General features: G+C 47.5%; 1 protein-coding gene across 5 annotated transcripts in view; it reads left to right on the top strand.

The window, feature by feature from the left end:
* Positions 1–20,668, top strand: part of LOC126260812 (homeobox protein homothorax) — a 1,061,772-nt gene that overhangs the window by 970,619 nt on the left and 70,485 nt on the right. For 3 of the 5 annotated variants that reach the window (XM_049958185.1, XM_049958183.1, XM_049958180.1), the window contains one exon: positions 19,838–19,905. In XM_049958185.1, coding sequence (XP_049814142.1) covers positions 19,838–19,905 — 68 coding nt within the window. Of the gene's footprint in view, positions 1–19,837; positions 19,906–19,974; positions 20,034–20,668 lie in introns of all 5 variants that reach the window. The other 2 variants (XM_049958184.1, XM_049958182.1) reach the window with 1 other exon arrangement.

Below are 20,668 nucleotides of genomic sequence, written 5' to 3'. Positions count from 1 at the left end.
AGAGCACGGAAGCGGGAGGATAAGGCGGGGGCGGAGGCGACAGCGAGGGGCCGGCTCGTCCGAGCCGGTGGCGCGGGGGGCAGCAACGGAGGCGGCACCCGAGTGACATCACGTCACGTCCGGCTCGCGGAAGCGCTCCCACTTGTGAATATTTAGAGCCGGGGATCTGCGCCCCCCCGTGATAAGGGCTTGGGACGGGGTACGCTGCCCACGTGCCGGCCATGGTGGCTGCCTGTCTGCCTTTGTTCCGTAATTTTCCAGTGCTTAAGTTCGTAGCTAAGAGACGCGCGAAGCCCTGCTGTCCATTTGTGCCATATCCGCCGCAGGAATATCGTTGACCCGTTTGTATGCCAGTTTTCATTGTGATTCTTTGCATACCAATAACTTAATGATTCACCTACAGCCGATGGAATGTCTTAAAGCGTCTGCAATCAATATTTGAGTCAATGTCTGAATCGACGCAGGGCTCACCAGTACGACGCTCGGTGAAATGTAAATATTGTATCATATTTTAGGGTGATCAGTCCCCAATGTGACTAAATTAGAAAGTTGAGAGAGAGAGAGAGAGAGAGAGAGAGAGAGAGAGAGAGAGAGAGAGGGGAGGAGAAGAGAGGTGGGGGGGGGGTTGGATGGGAGAAGAAACTGAATGAATCCCAGGGTTGGCACTTACCCTACCGTTACACAAAGGTTGCCTTTAATCCGTCGGGCGGATGTGTACTGGGATGCACTCTAGTGTCCAGAGATAAGCCTTGCCAATTGCATGCTAAATAATGATAACGGAAGGATCGTCCTTCACGATGCAAACCAGAGCCCGCATCTCGTGGTCGTGCGGTAGCGTTCTCGCTTCCCACGCCCGGGTTCCCGGGTTCGATTTCCGGCGGGGTCAGAGATTTTCTCTGCCTCGTGATGGCTGGGTGTTGTGTGCTGTCCATAGGTTAGTTAGGTTTAAGTAGTTCTAAGTACTAGGGGACTGATGACCATAGATGTTAAGTCCCATAGTGCTCAGAGCCATTTGAACCATTTTGATGCAAACCAGCTACTCATGGGTCTAACTGAATTATACTGATGCAACCCAGCTATTCCTGTGTCTAACTGAATTATACTTGCGTTAGTGCCTCGAAGATGGATATCAAAGTTTGTAAACTATCATGACTTGATGGCGCCAGACGTACTGCTGTCGATCAAAACATGACGAGTCCAAATATTTCTCATTATCAGAATTCGACTGGCAGTTGCAAAAAGAGATGGTCGGTAGCAGTTCCTGACGATCAGATTGTAGACTAGAATACTTTTTCAAATCATCAGAATTCGACTGGCAGTTGCAAAAAGAGATGGTCGGTAGCAGTTCCTGACGATCAGATTGTAGACTAGAATACTTTTTCAAATCGTAGATCTCTCAAGGGTTTAATACCGACAGCGCCTAAATCAAGAGGGTATGTCAATACGGAGGGGATCTTAACCTAAGAGTCCCATGGGGACCTGAATCTTCGGACCACCAACGCAGTTTTTCAAGAGATCTACGTGTTACGCGTTCACGGATGGAAGACGTTTGTTGTAAGAGACAATAGACTTTCATGCGACAGTTTCCATCGTGTCGCATCCCACAAATGATTGCGGAGTGCCTTAACGGCGGTCGCAACAGCTTCGTTCCATCATCATTACCTTTTGCAGTTGTGCTCCGCCTCCTACGATTTAGAAATATACGAATCATTAATCTCCAAGTTTGCTTCTTGTCAGCACACCCCTTGCGTTACTGCCTACTTCGCATCATTTCCTCCATCAACAAAACAAACACTACACGCAGCATGTTGCGCTCCTCTCTCAACAGTTACGCCTTACGTACATCCTAATTTTAACACGTGACGTATATTATCTGATCAAAAGTATTCGGACACACCCGTGTAGGCCTAATGCGAACTCGACCAATACGTCCCACGAGAGGCGCACCCTCCATTATAAAGGGAGGCGTGGACTCTTGTGTTACTAGGATGGACGCAGTAATAGCAGAATAGGTGGGTCACAAGCACTAAGTGACTCCGAACGTGGACCATTCACCGGATGTGTCTCGAGTAACAAGTTTTTCAGGCACGTTTTATCCCTCCTAAAACTACCCAGATCGGCCGTTAGTAATGTGATTGCCGCGCGGGATTAACCCAGCGGTCTAAGGCGCTGCAGTCATGGACTGTGCGGCTGGTCCAGGCGGAGGTTCGAGTCCTCCCTCGGGCATGGGTGTGTGTGTTTGTCCTTAGGACAATTTAGGTTAAGTAGTGTGTAAGACTAGGGACTAATGACCTTAGCAGTTAAGTCCCATAAGATTTAACACACATTCTTGATTAATGTGATTGCGTAATAGAAACGCGAAGGAATAACCACGGCTAAACATGAAATCAGTGAAAGGAATCACTCGTGAGTTGCAAGAAACGCGAAGGAATAACCACGGCTAAACATGAAATCAGTGAAAGGAATCACTCGTGAGTTGCAAAGTGCCATCAGCAGTTAAGCTAGCTCAGTGGCTATGCGTAGAGAACTGAAAAGAATGGGGTACAGTGCGCCAGCATCTTTTCACAAGCCAAACATTAGAGTTGTCAATGCAAGGGATGCTTGAGGTGCTGTTAACTTAGACGCCATATGAACGTATTTTACAGCATCGTGTATTGCTCACCGTAAAGGAACTGTTGGGAAAAGATGATGGTTTGTATCAGCATCACAATAGAACCTGTCGTGCACCAGCATCTGTGAGGCAGTTTCTTGTGGCCTGTAACGTTGCCGAAATGGATTGACCTGCCCAGAGTCTCACCCTGAAGCCGATGTAACACATTTAGGCCTAGTTAGGATATAGACTTCACTCGAGAGCCAAGTGTACAACGCTGGGTTCGCCTCTCGAGCAATAGCGGACAACCACTCCTCGACAGACATTCAGACTCCCCACTGGAAGTGTGCGAAGCAGAGTTTAAACCATTATGTAGGCTGGGGATGGAACATCCCATATTAATGTCCTCCAATAGGTGTCTAGATGCTTTTGATTAGACAGTATATACACTATTGAAAAAAACCATCGGCCTTGAGTCAGGATAACGTTTACCTGTCTCCTCGTCATTAATGCCACACGAGTTTTGCGATGAGAGGTTTCCTAACACAGTCATCCAGACGCTACACTCGGCATCGTTCAGAGCGCGTTAAGTCAGGAGGAAGGCCTGCAGACGGCAGCGCCTGCGTCGGATGCGTTTCAAGGGGCGGCTCCTCCGCCTCCGCCCACGCGCGCGTCCCCGCCCCCGCCCCCGGCGCCGCCCCCGCTGCGCTGTCAGCTGCGGGTGACGGCCAGACGCCCCGCGGCGCGCCCCGGCATATCTTCTTTAACGCGCGCAGCCAGCGGGGGCCGACAACTCTGCTTTCCGCGCCGCGCCGCGCCTTCTGCGGCGCCGACGGCCTGCCGCCTCTTCACACGTGCCTCACCAAACCGTCCGGGATCCCGATTTGCATGCTGAAATACGAAACCGCTAGTATAAATCTTCAGAAAGCATCACTTCACCGAACCGGAAAAAACTGTTGGCCAATTCAACACTTGAGTCATTAGAAGTGGAGAACTAATTCAGTTGGAAGAGCGTGAAAAGACAGTGATGGTGGCCTCATTAAAGCACGGAAAACCTGAGTTAGCGTATGATCGGCCATTCTGCTTAGAAGCTCTGTGTTAAAGGACAGGGTCATATAAACATTTGACATAGCGCTACTCGTTCGCAAGGCCCATATTTGACGACCAACGAACAAGAGAACCATCGACTGGATCGCAGCCAGGAGCACACGGCTTCGACTCTACGTACGTGCTAGCTCGCTTGTGCGCTATGTATACAGAGCAGTCAGGAACAGTCTGAAAAGTACGTAATGGTCTTACAGGGTAGGTCGTGCTGAGAAGTAATTTTTAAGAAAAACCTGGATACGTTGCGCCAATCGGGCCATTGTGCGCGCTAATTCAAGCAGCCGTTAGAGACGGAGTCGCCAAACGTGTTCTTCATTTGATTTCCTAAAACCGAAAGAGGGAACCTTACAAAACTTGGACATAGGACGGTAGTAAGGAGCGAACCGTAGCCAAAGGCTGAGCAGCATCGTGCGCTGTCATCGACGCTAAGGTTACTGAAACTAATTGTATCTGGCGGGCCACTGGAATTTGCGCATTCAACGGATTAATTGACTAACTTCAAAGTTAATTAAACAGGAAATGGTGCAACGTATCGAATTATTTTCTTAACAATTATTTCCCAGTACCATCTATCCTGTAACACCCTTACAAACTTTTCAGGCTGTTTCTGACTACCCTGTGTAGTACAGTGGAGGTAGTTCATGTTGTCGCATCGTGTAATTAGAGATTACTGCGACCCCTGTAGATATTCATTGCTAACACATCGTCCACTCAAATCCCAGCTTGAGAATGCTTCAGTGATATGACGCATTTTGGTGAAGTAGCTATCTGATCAAACGTAAATCTGTAAGTTGTAACAGATTTATCAGCTAACATTTAACATGTTGTTTCGTCTCCAAATGCCAAGCAACACAACTGCCGAGAAGTTTGTTCCGACAAGTGTAGACGTTATGAGTTGACTACCGGAGTTTCCATGTCGCTTGTTACCTGTCCTCTGTGGTGAAATTAGCAAGTAAAGGTGTCCATATGACGGGGTGGTATAAACCCTGAATCTGGTGTAGCCTTAACGCCACGGTGTAAGGACGATACTACATCTTGATGCCCCATCGTTTCTGCTGGCAATACTTTTGGGAAACACCGAAGAAATCAACCACCTCATGTCAGTAATTTCAGTGATAATGGTACCGGCATTTTGGATGGTTACTGACACGAAGTGACAGGTGACTAGTATACGGAAAATCCAGGCCTATAATGCTTCAAAATGTAACAAATCTATTACAAGCGGCGCCATTCCAATTTCTTCTTCTCTGGCGTACCGATCAACAGTAAATTGGGCTAAGGTGATACGAAATAGATGCGCTGCATCGTTAATAAACTGTCTCTAGTAGATTGGTCTTGTACAAATAATCTGTAGGCGAATTCTCACGTATATCTTCGGAAGTATGGTACATTGTCGTTAGAGCGAGACGTCATGTTCAGATGATCTTCGTAGTAGCTTGTCACTCCTCTACGTCCTGATTTAAGAAAAAGGTTGAAATGGGAAGGAACAGATACGAGAGGTAGACAGAATCCTAGGAGTGCAAAACGTGGCAGCGACTCAAATTATCTGAACACCTCGTGAACACATCACCGTCTGACGCCATAATACGAGAAGCGTTCAATAAGTAATGCAATACATTATTTTCTCAGTCCATTTCTGTTGAAAAAATTTTTGTTATGGGACATCGTAGAGTACTCCCGTTTCAGCCCCTATAGTTTCATGACGTTCCGATAGGTGCCAGTGCTGTACATAGCTTTAAAAACGGCGTCTTTAACGGAGATGCGTTCCAAGCAGGGAACTAAAAAATGGTTCAAATGGCTCTGAGCACTATGGGACTTAACATCTTAGGTAATCAGTCCCCTAGAACTTAGAACTACTTAAACCTAACTAACCTAAGGACATCACACACATCCATGCCCGAGGCAGGATTCGAACCTGCGACCGTAGCAGTCCCGCAGTTCCGAACTGCAGCGCCTAGAACCGCACGGCCACCACGGCCGGCAAGCAGGGAACTGTGATTAAGTTTCTTTTGGTGGAAGATCAGAGCACGGAAGATATTCATAGGCGGTTGCGGAATGTCTATGGAGACTTGGCAGTGAGCAAAAGCACGCTGGGTCGTTGGGCGACGTGTCTGTCATCAACGCCGCGCAAACCTGTCTGACGTCTCGCGTGCCGGCCGCTCGCACACAGTTGTCAATGTGCGGACATTCACATTCGAAGTGATCACACATCTCGCAGCACAACTGAACTCGCACAATTCTGCGCACCCGAGAACAGCCCAGAAAACTTCATTGGACTACTCTTCCTCATCCATCCTGCAGCTCGGATCTCTCACCTTTCGTCTTCCATCCATCTGGCCCAGTGAAGGATGCGCTCCACGGAAAGGAGTACGTTGATGATGGAGAGGTTATTGATGCAGCAAGACGTAGGCTCCGAGGCCGACCAATACAGTGGTACCATGCCGGGCATACAGGCCATACCAGTGAGGTGGCGTAGGGCCGCCACATTGAACGGGGATTACGTTGAAAAATAGTATTTTGCAGCCAAAAGAGTGTAGCCTGTATAAAATGATGTACTGGAATCCCAAAAAAACCTACCTGCTTTCAGAGGAAAAGGTGTTGCATTACAATGTGCCGTTTCGGCATTATGGCTGGATTCCATAGCACTTTCTTTTCTTCACATCTGCTCAGGAAGAATATAAGTTTACGTTGCTTAACCACTCTATCTTCTCTCTTCAGACCCCTGTGAGCGTCGTGGCAGAGGGCACTTCCCACTGCCGCACTTACGAAGACTTCTTCCTGTTTCTTTCGCGTATTCAGCGCGGGAAGAATGATTTCGTAAACGCCTCGGTGTAATCTGTAATTAATCTCATCTCCTCGCGGCCGCTACTGGATGTATACGTAGAGGATTGTTGTGTATTCTCGGACTCTTCAATTAAAACTGGTTGTGGAAACTTTCAACGTTGGCTTTTGCTAGATAGTTTGCTTCCGCCAGTTCAGATTGCTTACCATCTCCCTGAGTACAGACAAGGCTTTGAGCATTCGTGGTGCCCTTCTTTGTACAGTGTACACGCCCAGTGTCCCCTGTTAGTGCTATCTGACCCACTGTTTGGCTAGAAGTAGCGCCAGGTGGCGATGCCCGCTGGTGCCGCGGCGGTAATTGCAGGCGCTGCAGAGAGCGGCCGGCTAAATAACGAGGCGAGGCGAGGCGTGGGCGTGGCGGCGGGGATTACAAAGGTAAAGCACGCCGCGCCGAGCCGCGCCACGCCTCCCCATTGACACCTCGGCCGCTCCGCCCAGCCTTAAGTCAATTAGGCGCCGGCCGCACGCAACGCGACGCGCCCCGGCTAATGGAAGCCAGCGACGCCAGGCGGGGCTAATTTCTCCCGCAAAAGCAGCGCGCGCCGCCCTCCGCGCCGAGTTTTGTTCTCGGGACATCGGGCGCCCGCGTCGCCAGGCCAGAGTCCTCTTTTCAGGCGATCCTGCGACACGGAGAGAGACAGAGACAGAGGACAAAAAAAGGAAAAGTCCCCAAAGGGGTCACGCGTGGGCTCTTTGTTTCGCTCCCGCGATGTCGGCCTTCCATCTGGGGGCTCCTTTTGTCCGCACAGGCTTTTAAATGCCTGTTTCCCTATTCACCTCTCGGAGTAGTTGTGTCTAGAGTTGCTGGCGCTCTTTAAATCACCTTCTGCACTTCCTCAAACGCGTTTTAAGGCTGGTAAAAGACAAAAACGATCATAGGACTTCGCAACCGATGATTATGTTCGCGACACAAGGAAGGAAATTATTATTGTGTTAAGTACTAACATTAGCGGACCACAGTATTATTGCACTTCAGAGTGAGGGCGCTTCGGATGGCTTATTGTCAGTTTTTATCGTGACATTTCGCAGAGCACGCTGAAACACTTCACAGTACATGCACAACTGATTTGAAATTATTCATAGTGCGAGGCCCTTTCTTCAGTCAGCACTGTACTCGTTTACTGTATCGTCACTGCGTGTTTCTGATAGCGGCCGTGGGAGTCCAGGTGCAGTAATATCGTGGTCTACATCTACATCTATACTCTGCAAACCACCTGGAGATGTCATTGTACCAACTATTAGGGTTATTCCGTTACCATTCACGCCTGGATCGCGGGAAGAATGATTGATTGATTGCTTCTACGCGTGCAGTAATTATTACAGTCTTGTTCTCACGATCCCTTCTGGAGCAATACATAGGGAATTGTATCATATTCCTACAGTAACCATTTAAAGCCGGGTTCTTGAAATTTTGTTAATACACTTTCTCGGGATACTTTACGAATGTCTTCGAGAGTCTTCCAGTCCAGTTCCTTCAGTGTTTCTGTGACACTCTCCCACAGATCAAATCTGTGACCATCCGAGCTGCCCTTCTCTGTACACGTTCAGTATCACCTGTTACTCTTATTTCGTATGGGCCCCACACATTTGATCAATATTCTAATATTCTGGAACCGCTCGCACGAGTTATTTGTAATCAATCACCTTTGTATAAACGATAAGCGTTTAATTACCTTCTTCGTCAACCTTTGTGATGGAGATGAGAGAGAGTGGAGCCCTCCTTGGCTGGGATGAGTGTTCGGTTAAACAGGTTGATAATTCTCGTGGAGTCGGTAGGATTGAACTGCTGAAGCAGCAGGTTATTACTTCCAGTCAATTTGTTTATTGTTCTTACCAATCAATTTGTTTATTGAGATGTCCGACCAAATAATGTCAGATGCTTCAATAATCACTAGGAAGGACCCTTATCGGGGAAGTGTGCTTTCACTGCCACTCGGTCTGTTAACGGTTGGCCACTTGGCATAAACCATAAGCCTTCAACATTTTCAAATAATTCACTACCAGTCAGGGCCCACTTCGATTATAGTACAAGAGACAAGTACCAGTCAGTAACTTGTTCCGGCTATTCATTGAAATTCCTCTAACTTTGAGACTGAGACAGGGACTTTCCATTCAGTGCTGTTCCGATGAATACTGAAAATTGCTACTTAGCTTGCAGTCCACGTGTCCACCGTCATCTCGCAGTTGAAGTGTCTATTTCTCCATCAGGTGCTGCTGAGGATCGTCACTGCATCCTAGCTACTCGGATTACTGCGTCTTTCAGAGATGTTATCAAGTTCTACATTTGTTTTGGGTGTACACGACCCTAGCATTATCTGTCGGGAATATTCCCTTGGAATTTTCTTCGGTATGTGATCGTGTTAATGTTTGACTACCATTCTAAATGCCACTAGAAATTCCTCCATTGCGTGCGTCGTGAGGTTACCACTGACGCCTTGATCTCAATCCTTGTTGCCTTGGCGAACCGTCAAGAATTATCCTCACTGGGGTGTTTGATCAGACACTGAGAACAGTCTTTCAATTTCCACGGGACTTGTCATGTCATCCTGTTTGTCACCGTTCTGAAAAACTGTATCTACTTCTTTTTATAACGTAACATGTAATTCGAATTACTGACAATTTATGATGTGACACGTAATTAATATTGTTAACATTTTCTACTGTCACGAAACAGCACGATAGGTCTCAAAACATGCAATGATCTAACCAAGTGCTCTTTATGTAGACGGTCTGGTACAGCACTTACCTAAATCACATGAGACTGTGTCAAGAGCGTAGTGGGGACAGGGCAACACCTTGCGCTATAAATTCATGAGGCTGCGTCCCGGACAGCGGAGCCAGACAGCAGTAGCAGCAGCAGCAGCAGCAGCGGCGACAGCTGGCCACCACGTCAGCGCGTGACGCATTTCACGCGCCGCGGCGCTCCGCGCGTCACTCAACGCAGAGCGACGCCGCGACGCCGGCGACGGCGACGCCGTGCATAATTCGACGCGGGGGTCGCAGCCCCCGAGCGCGGCCCGGTTCACGCCTCATTTCCTCGCCCGCTGTATCAGTTCTCTATCTCCCCCGCCGGCTGTAATGTCTTTTGTCCCATTAGACACGAGCTCTGAGTCACAACTCGTCTGGCCTCCACGTCTCTGCGGCTCCGAATAGTGCCCGCCACAGTACATCGTAAGACGCGCGCTCACTGGCGGAAGTATTTTAAACTGATTTGCGTAGAACACTGGTGCTTTACAACATTGCATTGCACTTTTAGAGCTTACAATGCCCTGTAGACAATTCGGCACTTGGTTTCCACTGTTATTGGGGCAGTGCATACAATTTTTGTCCTACTGTCTGCAAAGCTTTCTTTCTAGTGTTGGACGTCTTATCGACGAAAACTGGTATGGCATGGAGCTCCAACTCAGCATTAATCAACACTGGGCTGATAGCAGGTTACAGACAGGAATAATTCTGGGAGAGGACAGATGTCTGCCTTCTGGATGGCCGCATAGGCCTTGCCGGTATTGTATACACGTCCACGTATAATGTTAGCACAGAAAAGCCCATTTACATGTTACTTTGATATTTGTAGAAAATTTTCTTTGTTTCAAGAGTTTCCCTTTAATGCAGAATCGTTCAGCAAAGATTACTGAAATGGAATCGTACAGTTTCCTTCGTATCAGTAACACTTACTATCATCACCAGGATCATTTTATTTACTGTGCTTTATGCCTGGTGACACGAGCAGTAGCTTTAACATTTCTTCTCGGTATGACTTCTATCACTAATAGACTGTGCCTTTTCGCTGCAGGTTGCATTCAGTATGCAACTGACTTTTTTTTTACTATAAACCGGTTTTTACGAACTTCATAATCCCTTATATACCATTATCACACGTCACTGGAGATTTGTCAAAGTGGAACTGATATATGGAGACACCAGAACAACAGAAACAAACTCGAAAATTAGCCACGATTAATGTGTGCAATGTTTATGCTGCAGATTAATGCACATGGTATTACTGAGAGGAAACTATCTTCGTAATCATAGTGTCACTAGCAAAGCCGGAAAACCCCGAAGTACCCTTTTACAAGAGCAACTGTTGATAACGCTTAATGTCCACTGGTGGACGAAACTGAGTTTCATGTGAAATGTTTCATTTTCTGGTCTGCCCTACACACTGCTACAGTCAGATCCCGTCAAAACGAATTTTAAACCTTCAGGAAAAGCTTTCAGTATTAGCAAATGCGGCAAATAGCGTTTTGTCCTGTTGTATGAATGGATAAAGCTGCCCGAGATCTATCATTTTAAGTTGTTAACAATGTAGGCTACAATGTATGACCGGTGGACTGAGGTGAAAACTTTTAACTGACGAGCTAGTATTAGTTTTCGGTATTAGGTCATTTTTTTTAAATTCCAACTATTAGAAATACAGGAGGCCGACGTAAAGACTTCGTTGCGTTGGGATGGAGTATATAATAGTGTGTGGACGTGTGACAGCTGGAGACGAAATGAATTGTGCAACGAGAAGACAAATAACGGAGAAATCGTAGAGAGATGACAGCATTTTGTCCATCACAAAAGTCCTCATTTCTTGAAAGAAAAAAAAAAAAACCGAATGTGCCTTGCACTAAAAAAAATTTTTCCACGTCCTACCTGAGTATTTTGTGTGAAACTTGAAATACTTTTTACGGTATAATTTTTCACTACTACTGAAAATTGTACTGTCTTTGACATTATGCACTTTGAAACGTTTCGATAGTTTACTGCATAGTGATGAAATGTCGTGTGACGAGGGCCTCCCGTCGGGTAGACCGTTCGCCTGGTGCAAGTCTTTCGATTTGACGCCACTTCGGCGACTTGCGCGTCGATGGGGATGAAATGGTGATGATTAGGACAACACAACACCCAGTCCCTGAGCGGAGAAAATCCCCGACCCAGCCGGGAATCGAATCCGGGCCCTTTGGATTGACAATCTGTCGCGCTGACCACTCAGCTACCGGGGGCGGACTGCTTAGTGATGAAAATGTAACATTTCTTTTGCTCGACGTAGGTAATATCTTTGATGGACGGCAATACTAACAAAAAAAACTTCTGCAAGGGTGTTTTGTTTATCGTAGAAACTAGTCCGCAGCTGGTGGTCGTGCGGTAGCGTTCTCGCTTCCCACGCCCGGGTTCCCGGGTTCGATTCCCGGCGGGGTCAGGGATTTTCTCTGCCTCGTGATGACTGGGTGTTGTGTGCTGTCCTTAGGTTAGTTAGGTTTAAGTAGTTCTAAGTTCTAGGGGACTGATGACCATAGTGCTCAGAGCCATTTGAACCATTTTTTCGTACAAACTAGTTCAGATCAAAAATTCATCTTCAGGCGACACATGTATTTCTTTACTTTCCATTACTTTAATTTTATTTACAATTTTCCGTAGCTGCATGCGAGACACAGCTACTAGGTCAAGGAGTGAGTCAGTGCGTAGTTTATGGAATGGTGATTCGAATATTTGTAACCAAAGAAAACTAATGGATTAATGAAACACGAAAATGAATTGTAAGTGAGCTTATATGTATTACAAAGAATAGTTCTTACCTATAATACAAAATAACTTCACTTGAATGAGTACAATTGAATTCTCGATATACAAAATACTCACGGAAGTCATCGTTGCAGCAAACATTTACAAGGAAGGCCTCTGCTCTGTATATTTGTTACGTGATTAATCAGATTCAGAACCACATCCTACTTTCAGTCACACTCACGCATCAAGATACAGTTGTAGACGCTATTGACGCATCTCGTCGTTGAGCACATTTCCGGACAGCATCCTTACCGCTGTCAGAATTCCGACGTGGGTGACTCACCGCAGTCCCTCTTAACACCCGCCGCCGCACGCAATCACTTAACGGCCACCGCGTAAGGACTGTCGATTCTCCCACGTGCTGATCCGCTCCGTGCGGCGGTCTCTTCCTCTCCCTTTCTCTGTTCTCTCGCTGTCCTCCGCTCCTCCGCCTCGGTGCTAGCACATAAAGTCTTGAGGATCATTTTATCCCGTGCGGTTTTATCCCCCCGGAGAACCATTACGCAGCAATTCCCGTCGAGGCTATTACGGGCACCCATGGCAAATTTTTATGTAACATTAATAAAAAACGAGCAACTGAAGGAAGAATGCAATGTCATCCTCTTTTTAGCAGCTGGAAGCGGAGGGGTCGCGGCTTTATATCAGCGTTAGCTTCGATCTACGGCGCAGGGGGGAGTGATCCCGCGTGTCTGGGAAGGCTGCGAGCGGGGGCGTATTGTCTCGCGCAGTCTCTGCCGCGCCTCCGTGGCGCCGAATACTTTCAAACTTTAATGGAATACCTGCGGCTGCCCGCCCCAATGGTGCGTAGAATTGCCTGAGGCCACGCCGCAGCGCGCCAAGAGCCCGGAAAAGGGCCGCTGCCGCACGTACGCCTAACTTCACCAGCGCGTAGGCGTTTCAGCCTGATTTCTCGCTTGTGCGTAAAGTCTGATCTTCTAGTTTTGCTCGTCGTGGACATCATCGACAAGTCAGCCGCCGAACAAATATTTTCGACACTTCCTGGTTCACCGAGCGAGTTGGCGGAGTGGAAAGACATTGTATTCGTATTCGGGAGTACGGCGGTTCAAATTCTTGTCCACCCATTCAGAGTTAGATTTTATGTGATTTCACTAAATCGCTTAGGGCAAATAACTCAAGGCCGATTTACTTCCCGAATCCTAGCTTATGCTCCGTTTCTAATGCCCTCATCGTCGACGGTACGTTAATCTTCCTTGTTTTACTTCCTTGTCTGGGATGTATCACTGGCAGCTACTTTCCGAATTGTTTACTTAATGTACCGTTCTGTACACTGCACAAGAGAATTAAAGGCTCAATTTTTTAAATCCCATCACTTCCCCCACTGCGGCGGAGAAGAGTGAAATTTGGCCCAAAGGTGCCTACTACCTGCGTGTGTAATTGGGCAAAAGCGTGGGGACGTGCGACTTTGCCTTCGGGATTGGCGACGCTTCAAACAGCGTGGTATCGCCATATGCTTAAAAAATTTAAGAAAAGGCGAGAGCTCAGAAGTTCATGTGATGTGCAAGGTGGCTTAATGACGTCACATTGGCACCAAATTTCACAGTCCTGTCTGACGCCATTGTGGATGTGTCACGTAATGGGAAGGTCGTCAAAGCCCCCCCCCCCCCTTTCCTCCCCCCCCCCCCCCCTTACTCGTATGTCACCTCTTCTCCTGACGCCTCTGCAACTGAGGTCAGAATCACGACGCCCAGAGTTCAAATCAAGCGGTTTTCCTATGGGTGGATGAGAAAACGTTTCACAACGCCACACAGAATCAACATGGAAAGGCCTCAGGGGATGGCATAAAGAGCTCAATGAAATCTCCCCTTCTCTTGTGGGCCTCAGTTACAAACATTTTGCGGGTAAATACGACGTTTACAGTTTGGTGTGCAACGCAACAACGTTCTTGACAGCCTTTGCCACTGATGACAATCTGCGGACCATTGAACCCTTCTGTAAGGACATCATGGGGCTAAAACATCATTAAACGTGATCTGACCCCTATGGAATGTAATCCGACTGTAATTTTTGCTCCGGCCGCTGTCGCCGAGTGCTTCTAAGCGCTTCAGTGTCTGGAACCGCGCTGCTGCTACGGTCGCAGGTTCGAATCCTGCCTCGGGCATGGATGTGTGTGATGTCCTTAGGTTTAAGTGTGTGGTATCCTTAGATTTAAGTAGTTCTAAGTCTAGGGTGCTGATGACCAGAGATGTTAAGTAACATTGTGCTTAGAGCCATTTTTGTAATTTTTGCTCTGGCATACAGAATGAAACCATCACGGACCGTCCGAAACCACTCGACGAAATTTGAACGTGATCCAGAGCAGCAGAGGGTGTTTGTGGTTCCTCAGTCCTGTTTAGTTCCAAATGGGTCAAATGGCTCTGAGCACTATGGGACTCAACTGCTGTGGTCATAAGTCCCCTAGAACTTAGAACTACTTAAACCTAACTAACCTAAGGACAGCACACAACACCCAGCCATCACGAGGCAGAGAAAATCCCTGACCCCGCCGGGAATCGAACCCGGGAACCCGGGCGTGGGAAGCGAGAACGCTACCGCACGACCACGAGATGCGGGCGTTTAGTTCCATTTGGTGGCTTGATCACAGGTGGGCGCGGCATTGACACAAGCATAAATAAAATGGCAAAAGATCCCTCTAAGACTCCCCAGTCCCGCAATAACCTTGGACCCACCTGCACATTTGTGTTGAGCTCTTTAAAAATGTACCTGTACAGGGACAACCCTCGAGCGGTTCCTATATGCCTACGGGCAGGCAACATTCGATACCCTTCGGCTGAGTAGCACTACGTTGCTGATCAAGCACTTGCTTGCGGGTGTGAATAGTCTGTGTGGTGCGAAGGGGTTGCGTGCTTGCAGGCGCCTACAAATCGGTCAGTGGACTCAATGGGGTTGCAGCCCCAGGATGTCGTTAGGGTCGAATCGTTCGGTGGATCAGCAATGGCAAAGGTTGCCAAGAACATAGTTCTGTGGCACATATTACTACAATCTATCGATCCTGACAGCGTGTCCGCAGCTCGTGGTCGTGCGGTAGCGTTCTCACTTCCCACGCCCGGGTTCCCGGGTTCGATTCCCGGCGGGGCCAGGGATTTTCTCTGCCTCGTGATGACTGGGTGTTGTGTGATGTCCCTAGGTTAGTTAGGTTTAAGTAGTTCTAAGTTCTAGGGGACTGATGACCATAGATGTTAAGTCCCATAGTGCTCAGAGCCATTTTGATCCTGACAGCGCAGTGTGTGTAAATGATCGCCACAAGGGAAGTGGCGGTCCATTATGCCACCTCCTGACGCTTTTCCGTATCGTCCTGAACGGCAGCGTGTATGAAACGTTTTCCCCGGCCACCCGTAAGAAAACCGCGTGATTTGAACGCTGGCCGTCGTGGTTCTGACCTCAAGTCCAGAAGCGTCATGAGAGGTGTGTAAGGGGGGGCGGGTGACGAAATTACCATCGTGTGACACTTCCACAGTGGCATTAGGCAGTATTGTTGTGAATTTTCTGGCCTTTCTTTCCCCATGTGTCGACACCTTGCTGTTTAAAGCGTCGCCGATCGTGAGAGTAACGTCGCAGGGCGCCATGTTTTAGAACGTTTACAGAGGAAGGGTTTACATACCTTTTAAACAAATTTCATACTTCTGCCTCGCAACGGGGGAAAATGACGTAGTTTAAAATAGAGACCATTTAATTCTTTTGCACAGTGTATAGAACATGGGATATGAAACTAAAACACCAACGGAATGAGCACAATGTGTGACTTTAATACTCCAGTTTGGTACGTTGTCACGAGAACGACCAATAGTTCATTGTCACGGACTAAAACCTCTGGTTAGATTGCCACTGCTTACGATGTATGTCTTTGGCGTCGGTTGGTGTGGAAAAACATCAGATCAGTAGACCTCCAATACGCAATTTCTGCCATGATTATAATAAGGAAAGAGAAGAGACTGCCTTATCTTCATGCCTAAATTCCGGAAAAAGCCCTACATGGAATGAGTTTCCACGACAGCTTATACATCAGTGTTAACTTTGTTTTCTTTTTTTTTTTACGTCAGTCATTTTTTGAGCTTTGATTAATGTTACTCTGGTTTCCCTACAGCTTATTTGGCTATGCAAGGACCTTTATTTGTCCTTTTCGTATCGTAACCAGGTTCCTATTGTAACACAATCACGTAGAACTACACATTTTTTCAAAGCTGTTTTACATGTTTATGAAGCGAGTGACTATTTAAAAGGTGATTTTTTTTGTTCACGCAGATAACGTGATATAAAATATCGTAAACACCATATATATACTTGATGCCAACTTACATTTTTCCGAAATAGCATACAGACATGTGCTAATGTTTTAAGGAACGAAAGGTAGAGTGGTGCCTTACTGCAGTAATACTGCTGGAAGTGTTGCGTGGCGGCCGCGCTGTGTTCGCTCATTCCAGCTCTCCAGATGGAGCTTCATTCCCCGCCTCCTGGGGGACAGCCACACAAGTATTTCCGCTGCTCCTTAGCGGCGCAGGGCGCTCGGACGATCAGTCGCCTGAAAACCCAATCATTTCCGGTGTCGGCGCGCGTTAGTTGCGTCGCGACGCCGACGCGATGTGACAGGTTCCCTTCCCACCCCACCCCCCTCCAATGCCCCCACCATTCCCTCCGTCTTCCCAGGCGCCTGCCATCCCTCCTTTTCCCTCCTCCACCACCTCTTCCTTCTAGAACACGAGGAAGTCTCGTTTGGTCCAGAGGCTACGCTCCGCCACATCCATTGTCAATACATGTGATTAACATTGCTACGGCAGTAGATAAAACACCATTTAATGATAAGTTTCGTACCACTTACTAGGCTGCAAATTGAACTGCGATGTCTTATACGACATATTCATGACGGTCGGTACGAAACTGCGGTGCACTTAGGAAATCTTAAATTACTAAAGCTCCACAGAAAATGTATTGATACAGATGAACTGCTTTAACGAAAATATTTATCATTTTTGCTAGATGGCCAGTGTGTGTGACTGCCATGTTGACCAGAATTTGATTACTGGTACTACCAGAGAGTTTTATTTCGTAGGAGGACTGGAACCGCATGCCCTCAGCCTCATATGGCCAATTGGGGAGCTGCAACGATCGGCCATGAGAGTGGTGCGCCCACCTCATGCGCCTCCAGACAACATCCAAATGACGCCATTGGCAGAACACGACACGGTGATCGATTAGCGTCGCGTAGTCCTAGGGACCTAGTCTGTGACGTTATTTTACCACTATTATTATTGTTGTTGTTATTGTGATTCTTCAAGTTTTTTCGGCCAAATTAGTATTCCATAAAGTTTCGGAACGAGTTCGGAATACATCATTTTGCAACGATGATTCGCCTGGCAGTTATGCACCCATCTGCGGTGAGTTGTACATGGCGATCGTTGGTGTACGATTCCAAATGGTTCAAATGGCTCTGAGCAATATGGGACTTAACTTCGAAGGTCATTAGTCCCCTAGAACCTAGAACTACTTAAACCTAACTAACCTAAGAACATCACAACCATCCATGCCGGAGGCAGGATTCGAACCTGCGACCGTAGCGGTCGCGCAGTTCCAGACTGTAGCGCCTTTAACCGCTTGGCCACCACGGCCGGCTGTTGGTGTACGTCGAGAAGTTTTTACCAAACTGGTGCGGTTGCGCATGTGTGTCGGTCTTTGTTGAATTAAGCACCTCCTGTCGAACATAACTCTATCTTAAACGCGCAGATCATGCGTTAAGCTAATGTGGCATGCAGGTCCTGTGTCGCATTGCGAGCCCGTGCAGTAAAATTTGATGTTTACTTGCTGGTATGGATGAACAGACGTTGATGACGACAGCCGGTCGTCCGAAGTTACGTTGTATTTCAAAAGTTCGCGATATGCGAGTAACTTGGCCTCACCTGCGTTAGGTGTAGATGAACTAACATACAGAGTACATCTGCGAGCATTTAGTGATGACTGTGATATGGGGATGTAGACAGTGTGCCATGTGGAAGTTTTGATCGGTCCGAGATGCGTGCACGGGTAGCCTAATGGTTAGGGTGACTGCTCGAGATAAGCGGGAAATCGGGTTCGATTCCCGTTCCGGCGCAGATTTTACCAACAGGTAGTAGATCTACACCTGACACTGCTGAAGCCAAGTTACTCGCATTCAGCGAATTCATTTCGTGATAAAATTCAATTGGAAAACTAATAAAATTAACTGTAGCAAGGCGTAATACCAACAGGCGTAGCCGGCTCCTGTGGCCGAGCGGTTGTAGGCGCTTCAGTCCGGAACCACGCGGCTGCTACGATCGCAGGTTCGAATTCTGCCTCGAGCGTGGATGTGCGTGATGTTCTTAGGTTAGTTAGGTTTAAGTAGTTCTAGGTCTAGGGGACTGATGACCTCAGCAGTTGAGTCCCATAGCGCTCAGAGCGATTTGAACCATTAGGCGTAAATAGTTTGTCTTTGTGAAGAAATTAAGGAGTATACTGGGTCCAACTCGTCCAATTGAAAGGAGCCATCACAGTTAATAGGATCTTCCACCAAACGTATTCCCGCAGATTCCTTAGTAGTTGAATCCCGAAAGTATCACGTCATGGTCATGCATATGATTTTCGTGACAGATTAATCTGTAGAATGTCGCGTGGAGATACAATACTCACCTGTGGCTGACTTACTAGGCTGTGGAATGTGAGACTGGCAGTTGTGGGGAAGGCGGATAGTCGTCTTCGGCTCATTGGTAGAATTTTGGGAAGATGTGGTTCATCTGTAAAGGAGACCGCTTATAAAACGCTAATACGACCTATTCTTGAGCACTGCTCGAGCGTTTGGGATCCCTATCAGGTCGTATTGAGGGAGGACATAGAAGCAATTCAGAGGCGCGCTGCTAGGTAGGCTGGTAGGTTTGATCATCACGCGAATGTTACGGAAATGCTTCAGGAACTCGGGTGGGAGTCTCTGGAGGAAAGGAGGCGCTCTTTTCGTGAATCGCTACTGATGAAATTTAGGGAAGCAGCATTTGAGGCTGACTGCAGTACAATTTTACTGCCGCCAACTTATATTTCGCGGAAAGACCACAAAGATAAGATAAGAGAGTAGGGCTCTTAAAGAGGCATATAGGCAGTCATTTTTCCGTCGTTCTGTTTGGGAATGGAACAGGGAGAGAAGATACTAGTTGTGATACGAGGTACCCTCCGCCACCCACCGTATGTTGAATTGCAGAGTATGTATGTAGATGTAGATCATGTTTCAGCTAGTTTTCGTGTATTATGCATATGCACAGCGTGGTAGGCGTTGCCGTATTGATATAAAGTATTCTGTAGACTCCAGCGTTCCGCAAACACAGAAGTTCATTTACTAAGCAGGGAATACCACGCGTTTCCGCAAATGGTCTAATTGTTACTACTACAAATAACTATTCATCGTCATTTAGGAAAATTCTGTTACAGTTGATCAGGGTAAAAATAAAACAATGATATGTCCACGTATGAATCGACCTGAGAAGTGCAATTACCACCAGAACAGTATTGTAGGTAGATTGCCGGAACATATGCGATAGTGAGTGTGTCATACTCTTTTGTTTGTTTGTTTGTGTGTGTGTGTGTGTGTGTGTGTGTGTGTGTGTGTGTGTGTGTGTGTGTGTGTGTGTGTCCTGCTAGTCTCACTTACAGGTTGGAGGGAAAGCAGCCAGCTATTTTGCTGGCGCCTTTCTGATTGGAGCCTGGTCTGATGGCGGCGGTCTTTTTCCTGTTTTTTCCCAGGTTCATCAACGCGAGACGGAGGATCGTGCAGCCGCTCATAGACCAATCAAACAGAGCGGGCGTGAGCGGTAAGTCGCTAGTCTACCTTCCATATCTCGGGTCCTAACCCACTCTCTTCTTTCTCTTCTCTTCCCAAGGTTCATCAACGCCCGCCGTCGCATTGTGCAGCCAATGATAGACCAATCCAACCGGGCGGGTAAGTCCGCCCTGGAATACTGCCGGCCGGCCGGTGCCCCGGCAGCCGGCGCCGCGCCGTAGTCCTCACACTCGTGGCTTTCTATCTCTGGAGGCTCTACTTACTGGCTCACTGCGCGTAGCGTACAGTAGACTCACTGCTTCTGTCGCCTGCCCCGCTGGGGGCGACTGTTTGCCCGCGTACTCGCTGTGCTCCGTGACAGCGCGGCGCGCCCGTCAAACAGTCGCTCCTGCGGCGGCAGGTGGAAAGCGCTTTTTGACAGTTTGATCCTTTCATTACAATTTGTTACTTAAAAAAATCCTAATTAGTGTACAGCTGCAGCAATAATCTTGCATGAGAACGAAACACAACCCACCCATGCTCTCCCATCAAAAATTTTACTTTTTTTTAAGATTAATTTCGGAATTTATCGATACAAGAAATATCTCTCCGAAGGATGTAACCTTGGGAAGTCCCTTCGTTGCTGGCTCTTCTCTCTTTCCCAAATACTTTTCCCTTCTTACTGATTAGTGCCTAGCGTTACCTTTATTTGTAGAATGCAGCGCGGCGCGCAGTTATCCTTTTACAGAATAAAGCTAGCCAGCAAACAGCAACAACGAAGATGGGATGAAGGTATTGCATGTTACCCATTGAAG

This window comes from Schistocerca nitens, chromosome 5 (assembly GCF_023898315.1).
Source record: "Schistocerca nitens isolate TAMUIC-IGC-003100 chromosome 5, iqSchNite1.1, whole genome shotgun sequence".
Taxonomy (NCBI): Eukaryota; Metazoa; Arthropoda; class Insecta; order Orthoptera; family Acrididae; genus Schistocerca; species Schistocerca nitens.
Note: the sequence above shows the minus strand (reverse complement) of the source record. Positions and strands in the feature narration are given on the sequence as shown.